Genomic DNA, 16,096 nt, shown 5'->3' on the forward strand with positions numbered 1-16,096 from the left:
TCTCTTGGGCGGCGGATTAAACCTTGGTTCAGTTCTTTCACCTTTGGCTGCTTTGTGTTCACTCTGCCCCATGGGCGTGTGTGTGGTTCAGTGGTCAGTCAACGACACAGGCAGGGTTAAACACAGAACTTGGGCTCCCCCTCTTGGAACCTCTCCTGAGATTTTCCCTCTTTCCACTGGCTGTAGTTGTCCAAACTGTGTGCTGGCTCTTCAGGCCACAAAGAATGGATTTTTTCAGCCAGGCTGCCTGATACTTTGTTTTGCCCTCAAGACAAAAAAACTGTAAAAAATAGGAAATCACCTCCAGGTGGTCCCTTCTCCCAAATTTTAAATCCCTTCAGAATCTGCCTGCTTTTGTTCAGTCTCCAGTATTGTTTTTGATTTTGTCCAGAACCTACTTATCCAGTTGTCCAGGATCCAGGTTGGGTTCAGAGTTTACTCCAGAATGGAGGTGGAAACCTCCTAGAGGTTTTACTGGGAAATTATTTAAACTCAAAATTAAGTTTGGAAGAATGCCATTGTTAAACATCCATCCTTTTCAAACAAGATCCTGTTTTCTGTCCATCTGGTTTTTTGATGCGTCAGTAAAATTTTCTTCATATAAATCCTGCACATTTATTAGATAAATATCTGAACTTATCATTGAAATCTGTTGTGTTTAATTGGCCTGTATTTCCTCGTAATTTATTTGCTACTTTTTAGCGATGGGAATTTCTGGAGGCCTGATTTGCAATGGGTCTTTTCCCTACTTCTTGCTCAATTAATTTGCAGTGGCCTTCTGCAGGCACAGCTTGTGTAGTTCACATGGGGTCACTAAGATCATCAATGGTCCAGTCCAGGTCCTGGTCAGCCCGGTAGTCATTGCCCAGTTAAGATCACTGATCTGAAGTTGGTTCTAAGTCTGTCTCTTCAGTGTAGAGTTCCAGCATATCTAAGACTATGAAATAAGCTCTGTCCTTGATGGTAATTTCATATGCTGTTAACTCCCACAGCCCTGCACGGACAATTGAGTGAGAGAATGCAAAGGGGCTCAAGCCATCTTCCAAGCTGTCTTTTGTTTTTTAACAGATTGAACCAGCCCTGCATGGAATTCTCCACAAACATGCAGAAAAACTTTAAGATTGAGGTTTTCTTTTCTTTGGGGAAATAAAATAGTTACCTGAACTAAATTTGGGGGGGGGGGAAAAGGGAGTTAAAATAAAACTAGAAATAAAAAAATAATAGTACATTATTATACTTTTAAAATTGCCTTCTTCTAAAAAATTAACAGATATTAGGATCAAGATTAGAAAAATTTAAATCAACTTCTTTAAAGACATGCAAACTTCTTCTGTTCTTAAATGTTACTTTTTACATTCTGAATCCCCATAGCTTTCCATGAAAATACATTTAAAGTTATACAAGTGATTGGCACATTTCTAGCATCCAACAGGAGCTTGATACTTGTTAAACAGAGTTAAAAAAACAAAATATTATTTTCCATAAAGGAGATTTCATTTAAGAAAACAAGTACCTTCAATCATACATTGAATAGCAATACCTGAGAAAATTATTCATTACAGACACAATACATTATTCTATTGTACTGCGTAATCCTCTCCTAAAAACAGTTTCCCCAAAGAAGTTACAAGAGACCAAGAGCATACTAAAAATACTTTATTGTCTTTACTAAATGCATTAAATATACATTCTAAGTGGAATATACTGTCCATTCAATGAAACACATACAGCAGTCATTAAGGGAAAAAAAAAAACAGCCATAGAATGGAAAGGTGACACAAATAAAAAAGTTCTCAAATATTGGAATAACTTTACAATGTACCATAGATGTTCCACAACCTTTCTATTGAAGAAAAGGGGACAAAACATGATCCACAGTCTGAGGAGATTAAATACAGCTATTCTACAAAAGGAGAAAATATCAGCATCCTGGGAGAATTTTTATTCCTGGCCCATTTTCTGCCCACTGGAAAAAACTGCACTGTTTTTCCTTCCCGAGAGGACACACAAAAAAATTCCTTCCATTATTAGGTCCGATCTTCAGCACTGTTCTCATGATGGAGCGTTTGCCGTGGTCGCAGGATGGGAAGGACAAATCTGCCCACTGTGGGGGGAAAACGGGAAGATTGTAAGGTTTAGATGGAGGTTAGAATGACGTGCAGGCTAAACCTGGATGTGTCTGATTGGTGACATATTGTCTTCCCTGCTGTTACTATTAATCTGACATTGTAAATAGACATAAATCATTAGTTGTGGCCCTTATAAAAGGTTATATCCTGTAAGAAGCATCTCTTACAAATTCATTTGAACCACAAAGCAAATCGCCCTAATTCTGAGCTTCTCTTTGTCTAAAGGTGTATTTTCAGAGGTTTCTTCACTTTATTGAGAACAATTGAAAACTATCAAAATCTTGTGTAAAGTGCTCACGAATGTTCCTGCAATAGATCTGTTTTAGTTAAAACTATGAAGATCAAAGATTTGTCATGATTCTAACACTAAACTTCCTTAGTCTCTTAGGAAGAGAAAAAACCCAATATAGAATTACTTGGACTAATTTAGGCAGATTCCACTGTATTATTCTCATTCTTATTAATTTTGTCCTCAAGAGAGGTATAAGGCAGGCTGCAACATTATTAACATTGCTAATGATATTTTCTCCATTGCATCTATAAGCTTCTTGAGGAGGAAACATGTCAGTTTAGCAGGATGGAGTCACGTAATGTGCAGAGGTGACAATCTCAACTCATTATCAGTTTCCCTGGTAAATTCCTTAAGAAGTTACCACACTGAAGACAGATGTTTTCTCTCTCAATAAGCCCAAGCACAAAATTTTTGCTCCAGCACTGAAACAGATCAATATTTTCTTTTCTCAGTTACGCATCAGATGAAGCAATTGGAAAAATATGTATCTTTAAACGTTAGAATCACACTCAGCATCGTGAAATGCTCACACTCTGAGGAATGCAGAAAGTGAGACCGACTAAAAAGACCCAGATTCTTGTCTTCTACCTCACATTCATTTTCAGGGACACACTCAGAGACTGGAAAGGAGTGAGAAATCGCCTATATCTAAATTGTTACCAGGCCATCACTTTTTTTTTTGGTCAAGCTGTATCGTAGGATTCACTAAGTTTATCATAAATGCAAGGCATGTAAATTATTTTTCTCGTGTCTCTCTAGCCAACACATAAGCCAAAGGTTTTGATGTCACACTGAAGTTAGAAACAGCAAATTTGTATCTTGGATTATTAGCCACCTCGGAAAGTTACTCAAAACCTTTCTATCTTTATAAACCAAGGGCAACGCTTCTACACGTGTGGTTATAAATAGGGCATACTCCAATAATCTGATAGCTATTATAGGATTAATTTTTCCTTTTTTTAATGAACCTCTTTGAATCTAAATTTATTCAACATTCAGGCTTTAGCCTGAATATCAATATGGCCATTTAAAATTTAAAGGTAAACCTGGAAAAGGATTGCTCTGTTACATTTTAATAACTGAAGTAGTCAATTATGCTATGGTAAGCTCGATAAATCTCACACATACTTGGAAAAATCCACATTGTGCTTCTCTAGGTAGCGGACAAGCATAGAACTGCCTGCCTTTGTTTTCGCCATCCTTCCTCACAACTCGGAGCGCGCAGAGGCGGTGGTGTTGACTGCAGCGTGGACTGCTGGCATTCCCTGCACAGGGGCCATCTGTCATCTTAATTTGAAGTTCCCTGTAATGACAGGTTACAAAATAACTACAGCACAATAGTGCTAAAGGAGTCATTTACACTATCTTACCCTCATGTTGGAATTCTGCTTCTACAAAGAAATTGTACTGAAAATATTGCTAATATTGCTAATGATATTTTCTCCATTGCATCTATAAGCTTCTTGAGGAGGAAACGTGTAAGTTTAGTAGGATGGAGTCACATAATGTGCAGAGGTGACAATCTAAACTCATTATCACAGTTTCCCTGGTAAATTCCTTAAGAAGTTACCACACTTCTTAAGTGGACCACGGTCAACTTTAGGTAACTACACACACAAAGTCTTTTTAACTCTTGCTTTGCCCAGGTAATTCTAATTTACTTCCACAGCTACCTATGTAGTACCTAAACCACGTAATTTAAATTTCTTAAGAATAAAAACACAGCTGAATTGTGCATCCAACACATCCAATTTTCTTAGTTTTTGTCTCTAATATTCAGTTCTTCTTAGTCAACATTACAGTGTGGCCACTTTTATTTCCTCTAAAATATTCTCAAGTCCAGCTGCCCCTCCGGCCCCCAAAGTAACTAGAGTCACAATCTTCTCTAATTATTTTCTCATCAGTAGCAAGCTCGCATCAATGGCTCTGACAAGGCCAAAGAGATCACTCTCTCTACTGTCCACTTTCAAGACAATTTTCTATGCTTTTTTTGATCAAGGCTACTATAATAGTTGCAATCATATTTCAGCCAGGCTGCTGGCAGAGCAGAAATGCGCATTTTTGTAAAGCTGGTAGGGGAGCTTTATTCCCCCCATGATTAGGATCAAGAGTGTCTGGAGGTTATTCCTGCAAACAGGGTATAAAGGTCGGGAGCTGGCCTTCTACTGTGTCTGTAAACGCAGAATTTTCTCTTTGAAAACGGGCTTCATGATTATCTTTAATTTTTATATTTTGCATATTTTTAATAATGCCTTTATAAGAGTTAGTCTTTTTAATAAACCAGTTGAAGAGAAAAAGAACTCAAGTTAATTATAACCAGAAGTCCTTCCCTCTAATATCCTATTTTAACACTTTTTAATGATAAAAAGTTCATCCTTTCTCATTTTTAAAAATTAATTTCTAAGGGACAAAACATCATTCTTAATTTTTAAAAATACTTAAAAATCAGAGGTAGTTCCCCTTTTCTTTGTTGGTAAACTATATTCTTTACATACTTGTTGCTATAATGATGCCTCAAGGCATCAGATCTAATTGAAATGTTCAGAGTAGGAGATCTTTTTCACTCAGTTTTATTGGTTTTTGTTTTCTTTGTTTTTTGAGGACTATTAGCCCTGAGCCAATCCTCCTCTTTTTTTGCTGAGGAAGACTGGCCCTGAGCTAACATCCATGCCCATTTTTCTCTGCTTTATATGAGGGACCCCTGCCAAAGCATGGCTTGACAAGCGGTGCCACGTCTGCACCTGCGATCCAAACTGGTGAACCCTGGGCTGCCAAAGCGGAATGTGTGCACTTAACTGCTGTGCCACTGGGTTTTATGGAGATATAACTGACATATAAGAGATCTTTTATTTGTGATGAAATTTGCTTAAACTCCTTTATAAAAGAGGCTTAAATATATTGCTTTAAATGGACTCAAACATTCTGAGGGTAGTTTCTGAAGCTGTCATCACAGCAGGCATTTGTAAAATGGAAGCAGCTGTAGGCATGGCCAAGGAAATCACTATAATTACATATTTCACCAGCAACTGTTTTGGGGTGGTGGCTTGTATCTTAGAACCATGGTAATACCAGCCAGGAATAGGGGAGCTGAGGGACAACAGGCTTCTCTTTTCCACAACCCCCCTCCATTTCACCAGGCCCAGACCCCACGAAAAGAAACAATACTAAAACTTTAACTTCAAGAGAAGCTAAATATTTTGATGGTTGTAGAAGAGTCAACTGATTTCAAAATGGAAGCAAGTGGGTCATAAACAGTGCTTTTAGAAAAGCTTTTAAAGGAGAAATAATGAGGTTAAGAATATTAACAATGCAATGATGCTTTTTTCTTTTTTTTAAAGATTGGCACCTAAGCTAACATCTATTGCCAATCTTTTTTTTTCCTTCTTCTTCTCCCCAAAGCCCCCCAGTGCATAGTTGTATATTCTAGTAGTAGGTCCTTCTGGTTGTGCTTTGTGGGACGCCACCTCAGCATGGCTTGATGAGCGGTGCCCTGTCCGAGCCCAGGATCCCAAATGGCAAAGCCCCACGCCGCCAAAGCCGAGCGCATGAACTTTGCCACAGGGCCAGGCCCCAGTGATGCTTTCTTATTAGAAGAAGAACACACATGCCAACAGTTTTATGTCTTATGTATTTTGAAGGTGGCTGTCTTATATAACAATTAGTTAAACATTTTCTAACCCATTGCTTCAACCTAGAAATCTCCAGGGTTCCACATACCCCAGGAGAGGTTTAGACTCTCTGACTGGTAAAGCTTTTCTGGGTAGGAGCATAGGTGGAAAGTAGGATTAAGGAGGAAAGGAAAGGCCCCACATCTTCCCTCTGATTCCTCATCTCTGTCTTGCATTCCATTTCTTCCTTAGTATAAACTTAAAGAAAAAAATAGCCATATGGTATCTTATCCCTGGTACTCAAGAGTGTGGTCCCCTGACCAGAAGCTGGGAGCTGCTCAGAAATACAGAATTATCTGCCCCTCCCCCAGATCACTGGCAGAATTGGAATCTGCATGTTAACATGATTCCCAGGCGATTCATATGCACAGTAAGTTGGAAAGCACTGAGCTAATGCGGTGAAGCTACTGATGCCACCTGTGATCGCATCGACCGACTCTAAATACGCACAACTAATCTTAATTTTATGATAAAAAACATTATCCAGGATAATTAAATGTTCTGATTAATGGAGGCCATCTTGATTCCTCTTCGTTTCAATCATTATTTAAAAACTTTCTAAAACGTAGCAGAGTATTTTCTCAAGTAAACGTAGCATACGGGATAGTTTAACTAGGACCATCATTTTGAATATTAATTCCGGATTATAAATGCTCTATTAACATAATAGATCAAGGATTGGCAAATCTTTTCAGATAGCACATATTTTAGGCTAACGGGTCTTATGGTCTCTGTTGCAACTACTCAACTCTGCTGTTGTAGCATGAAAAGCAACCACGGACAATATGTAGACCAATGGGAATGGGATATGTTGCAATAAAACTTTATTTACAAAACATGATGGCTGACTGGATTTGGCCCTGGTGGCTGTAGTTTGCTGAGGCAGAGCTCACTAGAACCAAGAGCAATGCTTGATGCATGATAGGTCCTCAGTAAGTATTTATTAATTAATAAATAAACAAATAACATTGGACAGAGATCAGATTAAAACTATTATCAAGAAGGAGGGCATTACCAAGCACAGGTTTGTAATTTTAAAATGAAATTATTTTTTCAGTGATCAATTTATCATGGTTTCTCTTATTTTAGAGATAGGGTGATTCATTATAATAAAAATATTGTCTAAAATTTTTTTGAACTAATCAGTCTCATTGAAGGTAGATTTTGTAGCTCAGCAGTGTTTTGAGGATTAAAACAAACAAACAAACAGGTTAAATGACTCATCCTAGATGGTCCCAGGTGATTCTGAAGAAGTGAATACCAGGGGTCAGTGCTTCACTGGTGATGAGAGAGAAAACTTTGGTGACCCTGATGGCAGCAGACATGGGAAAATACCAGGGTTTTGTTTTTTTTAAGGAAGATTAGCCCTGAACTAACACCCACTGCCAATCCTCCTCTCTTTTTGCTGAGGAAGATGGGCCCTGAGCTAACATCTGTGCCCATCTTCCTCTATTTTATATGTGGCACACCTGCCATAGCATGGCTTGATAAGCAGTGCATAGGTCCACACCTGGGAGCTGAACCAGAGAACCCCAGGCCACCGAAGTGGAGTGGGTGAACTTAACCGCTGCGCTGCCAGGCCGGCCGCAAAATGTCAGTGATTTTGTTAGTTTCATTTCATTCATCTACATGAGCTTTTGCAACAGCTCAGGAAAAACTTTAATCTAAAATATACATATTCTTTGAAAATGAATCACTGTGTTTTCCTCTGTATTTGCAATAATTGGATTAAAGACTTAAAACTGTTCCTACCAGGGGCTGGCCCCGTGGCCGAGTGGTTAAGTTCGCGCGCTCCGCTGCAGGCGGCCCAGTGTTTCGTCGGTTCGAATCCTGGGTGCGGACATGGCACTGCTTGTCAGACCACGCTGAGGCAGCGTCCCACATGCCACAACTAGAGGAACCCACAACGAAGAATACACAACTATCTACCGGGGGGCTTTGGGGAGAAAAAGGAAAAAATAAAATCTTTAAAAAAAAAAAAAAAACTGTTCCTACCAGTTACTCTTAACTGCTTAAAAACTGGTTCAACCATCGAATTTATAATCCAGTAGCTGGATGAAATTCAAGTATGTCTAAAGACCAATCCAAAAATATGCCTCATTGACACAGCATGTATCATGTGGTGATGAGATCAGTAATTAAGAGAACAAAAGGCGAATTAATTACCATATAATTATTAAAAAAAAATAAACTGCCTATAAATTCTCCGAGTGGACCACCTGCTTTCATTGTATTATGTTGTGGGCTTCTGCTCAGCATCGTGTCCACGAGATGAACACGGTAGCTGCCAGACCAGGAGAAAAATGAAATAAATGACAGTAATTTGCAATTTATTCCTTGTAAAGTAGCTGGGTGCAGAAGGGCTGCTGGGTGAACATATTTCATCACTTGACATTTATTCTGCTGGTTGATCTTGATTGATTTGCGAGTCGCAGTCCTGGGGTTCTTACATTCAACACCTACACAAGCCGCTGAGTTTCTAAGTGATGTTGTGTGTTGTGATTGATCATATGACCCTATTACTAATGGCTTATGAAGAAATCACTTCAAATTAAGGTTACATTAATGTCTTTTTAAATCCCTAATTCATTAGTTAAATCGTCTGAGATTTTTCTACAAAGCACTAAGGAAATGAAAATATGCCTAGATATGTCATCGGGGTGCAGCGAATGCCACAATATTTTAAAACGATCACATCTGCTTCTTTCCACTTAAGCTACAGAACAGAAAAGGCCGTTCAAAAATGATTTTCTTACAGGGTAACCTCCCAATTCAGATGCTCTTTCATAAAGTTTCATCACAGGCATTTATTAGGGTTAAGGTGTAAAGGTGGTGTGCTGATCCAGTCAGCTAAAAGTTTGGCCCCCATAGCTGAATTCAAATGTCTATTATTTGCATGATAGACAAAAGTTAGACGAGTTATTACAAACGATTATGAACAAATTTTTTTAAAAAATCAGTCAAGGAAATATCATCAAAATTAACTGATGGTAAATTTAGAGATAGGATAGGAAACTTGAGATAAAAGCATCGAATGACCCAAAACCGTCTCAGAATTCTGTTATGAAACAAGCTTTAAGGATTCCCAGAGGTTGGTCTGGGAGTGTCCACCAAGCGATGCTTCATCTTGCTGCCCAAAGGAAGAATCCTTCCCTCAGCAAAGGCACAGCCAATCAGAGGAGAAGCTGGAAATCAGAATCCCTCCTGAGATTACTTCAGATTCCAGAAAGAAAGAGTTACTGTGCTGGTCTCCCATCGGCAAGAAAAGACGCAAGGGAAGAAGACCCTTCACTTTCACTTCTTTTAAAATATTCTTCATTGCATTTAAAAATGCTGGATATACAACACCTGCTTTCTGAAGGAAAAAAAAAAAAACAGGTTGGAAAGAAAATTGTGGAGCAATGGCTCTCCCTGATGGAGGTATAATATCAGGTTGTGACAGCTGGAAGCCCAGTTAAAGGGACTCAACAACGAGGAGGAAGGAGTGTGGACAGACAGTTTCAGGAGCTGCCAATAATCATTAAGGAACAAGGGATGACACTGTGAATTAAAATTTCTGCATCCCTGGTGATAGCAGATGTCATGTGACTATGTAGCTGGTAGTCTCCTAAATGTGTAGATTCTTCTGAATGTGTAGTTGGTAGTCCCATAAAATATATCTGGTCTGGTAGTGTTTCTGAATTGGAATTACAACTTGTTATTTCAGATACAAAAGGAGCATGCATGCTTCTTGGGCCTTTCTGGTTGAAACAAAGAACACCATCCCACATGGCTGTTTGAGATATGGCCACCTTCTTTAGCAGAAATGTCACCAAGAGTAACCTACATCCCTCTCTTTAGAAGACACTTACTAAACTATTATGAATGATAATTTCCCTTTTAGAAGCATCTTACGTTGGAAGGAAATACAAAAAAATGCCAAAAGTGGTGATTGACAACCAGTAAGATTATTCTTTATACTTTCCAATATTTTCCAAATATTCTTTATTGAGCATGTAATATGGTTATAGTGAGAAAAAAAATAATTTTTTATAGCTGTTGGAAATTGTGTTTTTCCTTCCCTTCTCTAACACTATAAGCTAGAGAAGGCAAGGGAAGCAAATTACCATAATAGACTTTCAGGGTTTGGTTTACATGATCAAAATCAATTCAACTTTCTCAGCAATTGATGATTTTTTTGCTGTGTTAAAACTTAACGCAAATACCTTAAAGATTAAGGTTAGAAACAGCATACCTGTTGGGAAATCCACGGTTGTGACTTTTGAGATCTGGTGATGAGGAGGGCGCTCTTTTCAGTTTTTTATATGCTGGACTAAATAATTTGGATGGAGAGCAGACTGCAGGTGTTACGCTGACTTCATTAGATAGCTGAGTTACACAGTTCTTTCTCTCCTTGGAGGGGTGTGGTGTATCACGAAGACAGACGTTGGTAGAAGAGTTTTGAAACTCCCCATCTAGCGTCTGGTTTTGGCTCGTTTTCCTTTCCAAAGCGCTGGATTTATTGCTAAAATCAGTCAAGACAAGGGTTGTAGTTCCAAAGGCAGTTTTCCTGCTGATCTTCACTTCTGTATTTGGCTTTCCGAAGCTATTGCAAGGGTACTTCACTAAGTGGCTATAGGCAATAGGACTGTCTTCATTCTTGAGTATTGAATCTGGAAGGAGAGAGAAGTAAATTCTGCAGTATTCTTAGGAATATAATATATTGACTATTTGAAACATCTTTTTATTTGATTAGAACATTTAGTTCACTTATTACACTGAACTAATACATAGAACTAATGACACAAAGTTAGCTTGGGCCATTCAGCTTGGGAATTAACCACCCTCCAGTTAAAAATGAAGTATTATAGAAAGCGCAAAATTTCAACAAATTATAGGGAACCAGAGGTGGGTTTAACAAAGATTTACATTTGCTTCATAATATGTTTAAGCATTTGAAGCTTATTCAGCTATCAGTTTTGTTATTATTAGGTAAAGTATTAAAGCAGTGGTAATTAAGAGGTAATATTCCATAATGCTTCGGATCAGTAGTCAGAGGCCTATATCTAGATCATCAGGAATGTTCTATGAATGACAAGACCAAGTGACAGGCTTATTTAAAATAGGTAAAGAAGAATTACAAAGACTTGACATTTATTAGCTACATTTCAACCAAGTATCTTAGGATTTTGGAATCTGTACTGGAATATATTCTCAATTGTAGTTAAGATACATGTCTTTCATACGCAGAAAAAATAACAAAAAAATAGTTAATGAGATGTGTGAAGGCATTTCAGAATGTTGCGATAAATGTGGAAACTCAGACTGTGGTTTTCGGAGGGCTCTTTTTTGAATGACACTCAAGAGGGAGAGAGAGAAACAGGAGGTAGAGTCCTTCTGTTACCAGCAAAGCTGTGCAGAGGGCAATGCCTGCTTTTCTGGCCCAGAGAACAAAACACAATATGACAGCGAACACAGTGCGGGGGTCCATAAGTCAAGACTGAACTTTCTCATCTCTAATTGAAGAAAGAAAGAACCCTTTGAGAACACAATAGAAGCCGCATCAATGAGATGGTTCTTAATCACAGGTTTCCTCCGACGTTTTACATTCTCTGAACGCACGAAATTGCGAGCTATAAAGAGTTATTTTGAAGGATTTCAATGAAATCAGTACAATTGTCTGAGTAAGGATTTTAATAACAAGGGGTAGGAAGGATAAAGAAGAGAAAAAGTTCAGCATTTTTCTATTCCACCTGCAAAGATATTCTTACAGAAATCCTCGCTTTCAATTTATGAAACACTTGGACTGAATAACAAACTCAAAAGTTGCTGAAATCTGCATAAAACAAAGCTTTATTGAATAATTCATTAGAAACAGTAGAGAACAGATGTGATCATCTCAGTTTTTTGAGATACAAAGGCACATATTCTTTCAACACAAGTATGCTTCTTCTCCCTATTTAAAAAAGAAGTAGTCACAGTATATTAGCATGGTTTACAGGCAAAGGCTGGCAATTCCTTTAAACCTTTCAGAAAGGAAGTCGTTTTACTTAGTTATAAAATATCAAGATGGAACAAGATATCTACCTGACATTGTAGAATTAACTCTCTTTGAAAAGAAATGGACTCAGAATCAAAATCCAGTCTTACCAACAGGCCTTGAAGTCAGGCAAGCATCACAGGCCTTAGAAGAAGGCTTATTTATTAGCGTACAGACCACACATGTCCACTGCTCTTCAGATTTCCGAGCCACGTGGTCCATAAGATGATCGTCTCTGCTAGATGTCCAGCAGATTGTAGTGTTTCTTGTTGGCAGCTTGCTAGAAAAGGATTTTTAAAGTTAATCATTAACACTGTTATTATTGCCTTGTTCTTACACATTCTGGGTATTTTAGAAACAATTACAGAACGATTAATATCCAAATACTACATGTTTATTATTGCTTGGAAGTTCTATCCCAGAATAAAATGTTTTCACTTGGGCCCTGCTGACTGCTATTAAAGACAGAAGTAACAAATAAAAGTTTTTATTTAGAGTCAAAGAGTTGGTTTTTTTTTCCAAATCAACTAAAAATATTTGACATGACCACTAGGAAGCATTTCTCAAATAATGTTTTAAGTAAGCGGTACTCTTCCCAAAGCAAAACTAAACTGTCTCTGTTCAACCAGATTAGGGGGGAGAAAAGAGTTATGCAGAAATTAGAACACTGAAAGTAAAATGAGAAAAGTTCTATTTACTACATGTGCCCTGAAAACTCCATGTGCTTCCAGAATTTCTCAACAGTTATCTACTAAGCACTAGATCGATTAGTTGATCTACAATAATGAAAAAGATATCTATCCTCGTGTAATTTCCCTTCAGGTAAAACTGTTTCACGTTCGATATCTAATTAATAGATTAGTAAGCAAACAAGAAAACCAAACCCGATTTTTGGCCACGAACGTAAATCATGATTCTCTACCTGGAATTCTTAATTGAATTCTTTATTGTTACACAAAAGGCCTTTATAAAGCTCTGATAAAGTCCTACTCTTTAATGTGCAGCTCTGGTCTGTAGAGTGTATCACGAGGTTAGGCAACTATGTTGATGTCATGAATTCCTTTCATGACTCCAAACACTAACGTTGAAAAAAGCTCTTTAGGTAAAAGGTGGGTAACTCACATTTCAGAACGTGAGTTCTTTGACTTTCAAAGGTAGACTGTCTCTGTAACATTTTGCTCCTTACATATAATTAGACCAGTTTTAAATTCGGGCTTGTCTGGTTAAATAATAAATAGATCAGAAAGTCTGAAAGTGAGACACATCTCATTATGCTTCTCTTATCTTTCCTTACCTTGACTTTTAATGCCACTCAATGCTTCCCATTCCTACGGAACACCAGACATTCTGTAGATTTGTTTAATGGACCTAATTCCTGCCCTCTGCTTACTCTAAAAGGCAGCATGATGTGTTTATTCATTATTAAGTAAATACAATTGAAAGGACCTTCAGATTTTCAATGTGCTCCAACTTTTCACTATTTCCATCTTCTATCCTATAGATGTCACTAACCATTAGGGGATATTTATTGTTACATATAGAAGCTTTGGAAATATTTTTTCCTTACTGTCCAATTTCTTAATTACCTACTAATAAATTCTTTCCAATCTCCATTTGGATGTGCAACAGGAATTTCAAACTCAACATGCGGGTAGTGGACTAAATATTGGCCTCCCAAAGATACCAGGTCATAATCCTAGGAACTCATACACATTAATTTATAGAGAAAAAGGATCTCTGCAGATGGAATTAAGGATCTTGACATAGGGAGATTATCCTGGGTTTTCTGGATGTTCCCTTAACCCAAACACAAGTGTCCTCACAAGAGAAAGGCAGAGAGAGACTTGATAAACAAGGAAGAAGATAAGGCAATGTGACCACAGAGGCAGAGACTGGAATGATGGGGCCACAAATGAAGGAACACTGGTGGCCACCAGAAGCTGGAAAAGGTAAGGAATGGATTCTCCCTTAGAGCTGCTGGAGGGAGCGCTGCCCGCCCACACCTTAACTGTGGCCCACTCAAACCAATGCTGAGCTTCTGGCATCCAGAACTGCAAGAGAATAAATTTCTGTTACTTTAAGCTATCAGGTTCGAGGTAATTTATTATGGCATCCACAGGAAACTAGTACAAATAATATTATCGCCCTTCCCCCGAATCGGCAACTCTACTAGTTTGTCTTATGTCAGTAAATGGCACCACCATGCACTCCACTGATCAGGTCATAAAACTATGAGGCGTCCTTAACACTCCCTACCCTCACATCCCACATCCAATCCATCAGCAAACCCTGTAGGCTCTGCTGAGGAGGCAAATTTACCAGACACTAATGAAGCTTCCATGGTTTGGTGTGTTCTCCGCTAGGGACCGGGGTGGGGAGGGTGGAAAATAGAAGCAGTAACTCCTGCTGCACGCTGGCGGTTGAGAGCACTGTTGGTAGAGTCAGTCCTGGGGTTCTTTCTAGGCAAGGCTCATGCACCACCAGCATCCCCTTGCATCTACTTAGTGCCCAGGGACAGTGTGCCCTGGTGGGGTTAAGGAGCAGCTGGACTGTCTTCAACTTCCTGGAGAAGGATCTGAATAAGATGCTGCTCGATTCTTTGCTCAGGGGCTATTATGACCCAGGCTGTAAGGCCCTTCAACACGTGCACCCTTTTGTCACCAATCCATGAACAGCGTGGTAGAGATGGAAAGTCAGAGGTGGCTGAGGGAGGTCCAGCAGCGGAGGGAGGGCCAGGGGCTGCGGTTCTCAGAGTAAGGTCCTCAGACCAGCAGCATCAGCACCACGTGGAAACCTGTTAGACATGCAGATTCTCAGCCCCTCCTTAGACCTTTCAATCAGCAACTCTGGGAGTGAGGCCCAGCGATGTGTGTTTTAACAAGCCCTCCAGGAGATTCTGGTGCACTCTGGTGTTTAAGAAGCACTTCTCTGAGGGCTTCCTTACAAAGAAGCAGTGCTTGAGCCAAATACTTTGGGGAAGTGAGAAATGTGCCATTATCAACAGCTAACTGAAGCTAAAAGGCAATTTTCTAATCTATCAGTAATAATATAATAATATTGTTGGTGGCCATATGACAAGGCAAGGAGTATGCAGCCAAAACATGGAAGAAAGCCATTACATAGTTGGGTCAGGTAGTTAACTAATATCTTATTTTTTTCTGATGTCTGTGTATTTAAAAATTATAATTTGTTGTGATTTCTCATTCTAAATATTCACAATGGGACCAAACTTTGTCTTCATAATTTTTTATCCTCTTTCACCAAGAAAGCCCCATAAATTGTATACGTTTCAGTCCTTAGCCCTATCTTAGCTCCTAAAAATATCCTAAAGTCAATCATTTTTTTACCACCTCACTCTCTTTCATGTCACCATCCACACTACTGGCACTACTGTTGAGGGTACCAGATGTCATTCCTTCATTCTGTTACACTACAGTCACTTGCCCGCACTGCAGCCCCAATGATCCTCAGAAAACACAGGTTAGTTTACGTCACTACTCTGCTCCAAACCTTCCGATGGCTTCCCAGCACACTCAACATCAATAAGCCCCACAGTAGCCAGAATGATCTTTTCATATCTAAGTCAGTGATTTCTCTCCTGTTCATAACCCTCCAAAGGCATCCCATCGCACTTGGATAAAATCAAAACTTCTTGTCATGGCCAACCAGGCTCCACCCGTTCTGGTCCCTGCCCAGCTGAGCAGCTCTCTCTGCTCCCTGGTCATTCTGCTCTGGTCACAGTCCCTCTTGCCTTCTTTCTCTTCCTGGAACGCATCAGAGGCGTCATGCTTCCCAGGCTTCGTGTCTTCTCCCCATCCGCAAATCTTTCCAAGTCATCTGATCTTTTCAAAAGTCTCCTCAGGGACTTTATCTGACCCACCTGTTGAAGGTGAACTTCCCTGTCACTCTCTGTCCCCCCACTGTGGTTGATGTTTCTTCAGAGCACTGCTTATCAGTGTCCGATACCTTGGACATACATGTACACATA

At 39.1% G+C, this 16,096-nt stretch overlaps 1 protein-coding gene across 2 annotated transcripts in view; it reads right to left on the minus strand.

Annotated features, from left to right (window-relative positions):
* Nucleotides 1–1,637: 1,637 nt before the first annotated feature.
* The window catches only part of NEIL3 (nei like DNA glycosylase 3), a 47,920-nt gene continuing 33,461 nt past the window's right edge, over nt 1,638–16,096 (minus strand). The window contains exons 7-10 of one of the 2 annotated variants that reach the window (XM_044760621.2): nt 12,219–12,388; nt 10,324–10,741; nt 3,550–3,724; nt 1,638–2,104 (exon numbers count right to left, since the gene is read on the minus strand). In XM_044760621.2, coding sequence (XP_044616556.2) covers nt 1,922–2,104; nt 3,550–3,724; nt 10,324–10,741; nt 12,219–12,388 — 946 coding nt within the window. In that variant the 3' untranslated portion in view covers nt 1,638–1,921. The remainder of the gene's footprint in view (nt 2,105–3,549; nt 3,725–10,323; nt 10,742–12,218; nt 12,389–16,096) is intronic. The other variant, XM_014860655.3, reaches the window with a different exon arrangement.

The sequence above is a fragment of the Equus asinus genome, chromosome 27 (assembly GCF_041296235.1).
Source record: "Equus asinus isolate D_3611 breed Donkey chromosome 27, EquAss-T2T_v2, whole genome shotgun sequence".
NCBI lineage: Eukaryota > Metazoa > Chordata > Mammalia > Perissodactyla > Equidae > Equus > Equus asinus.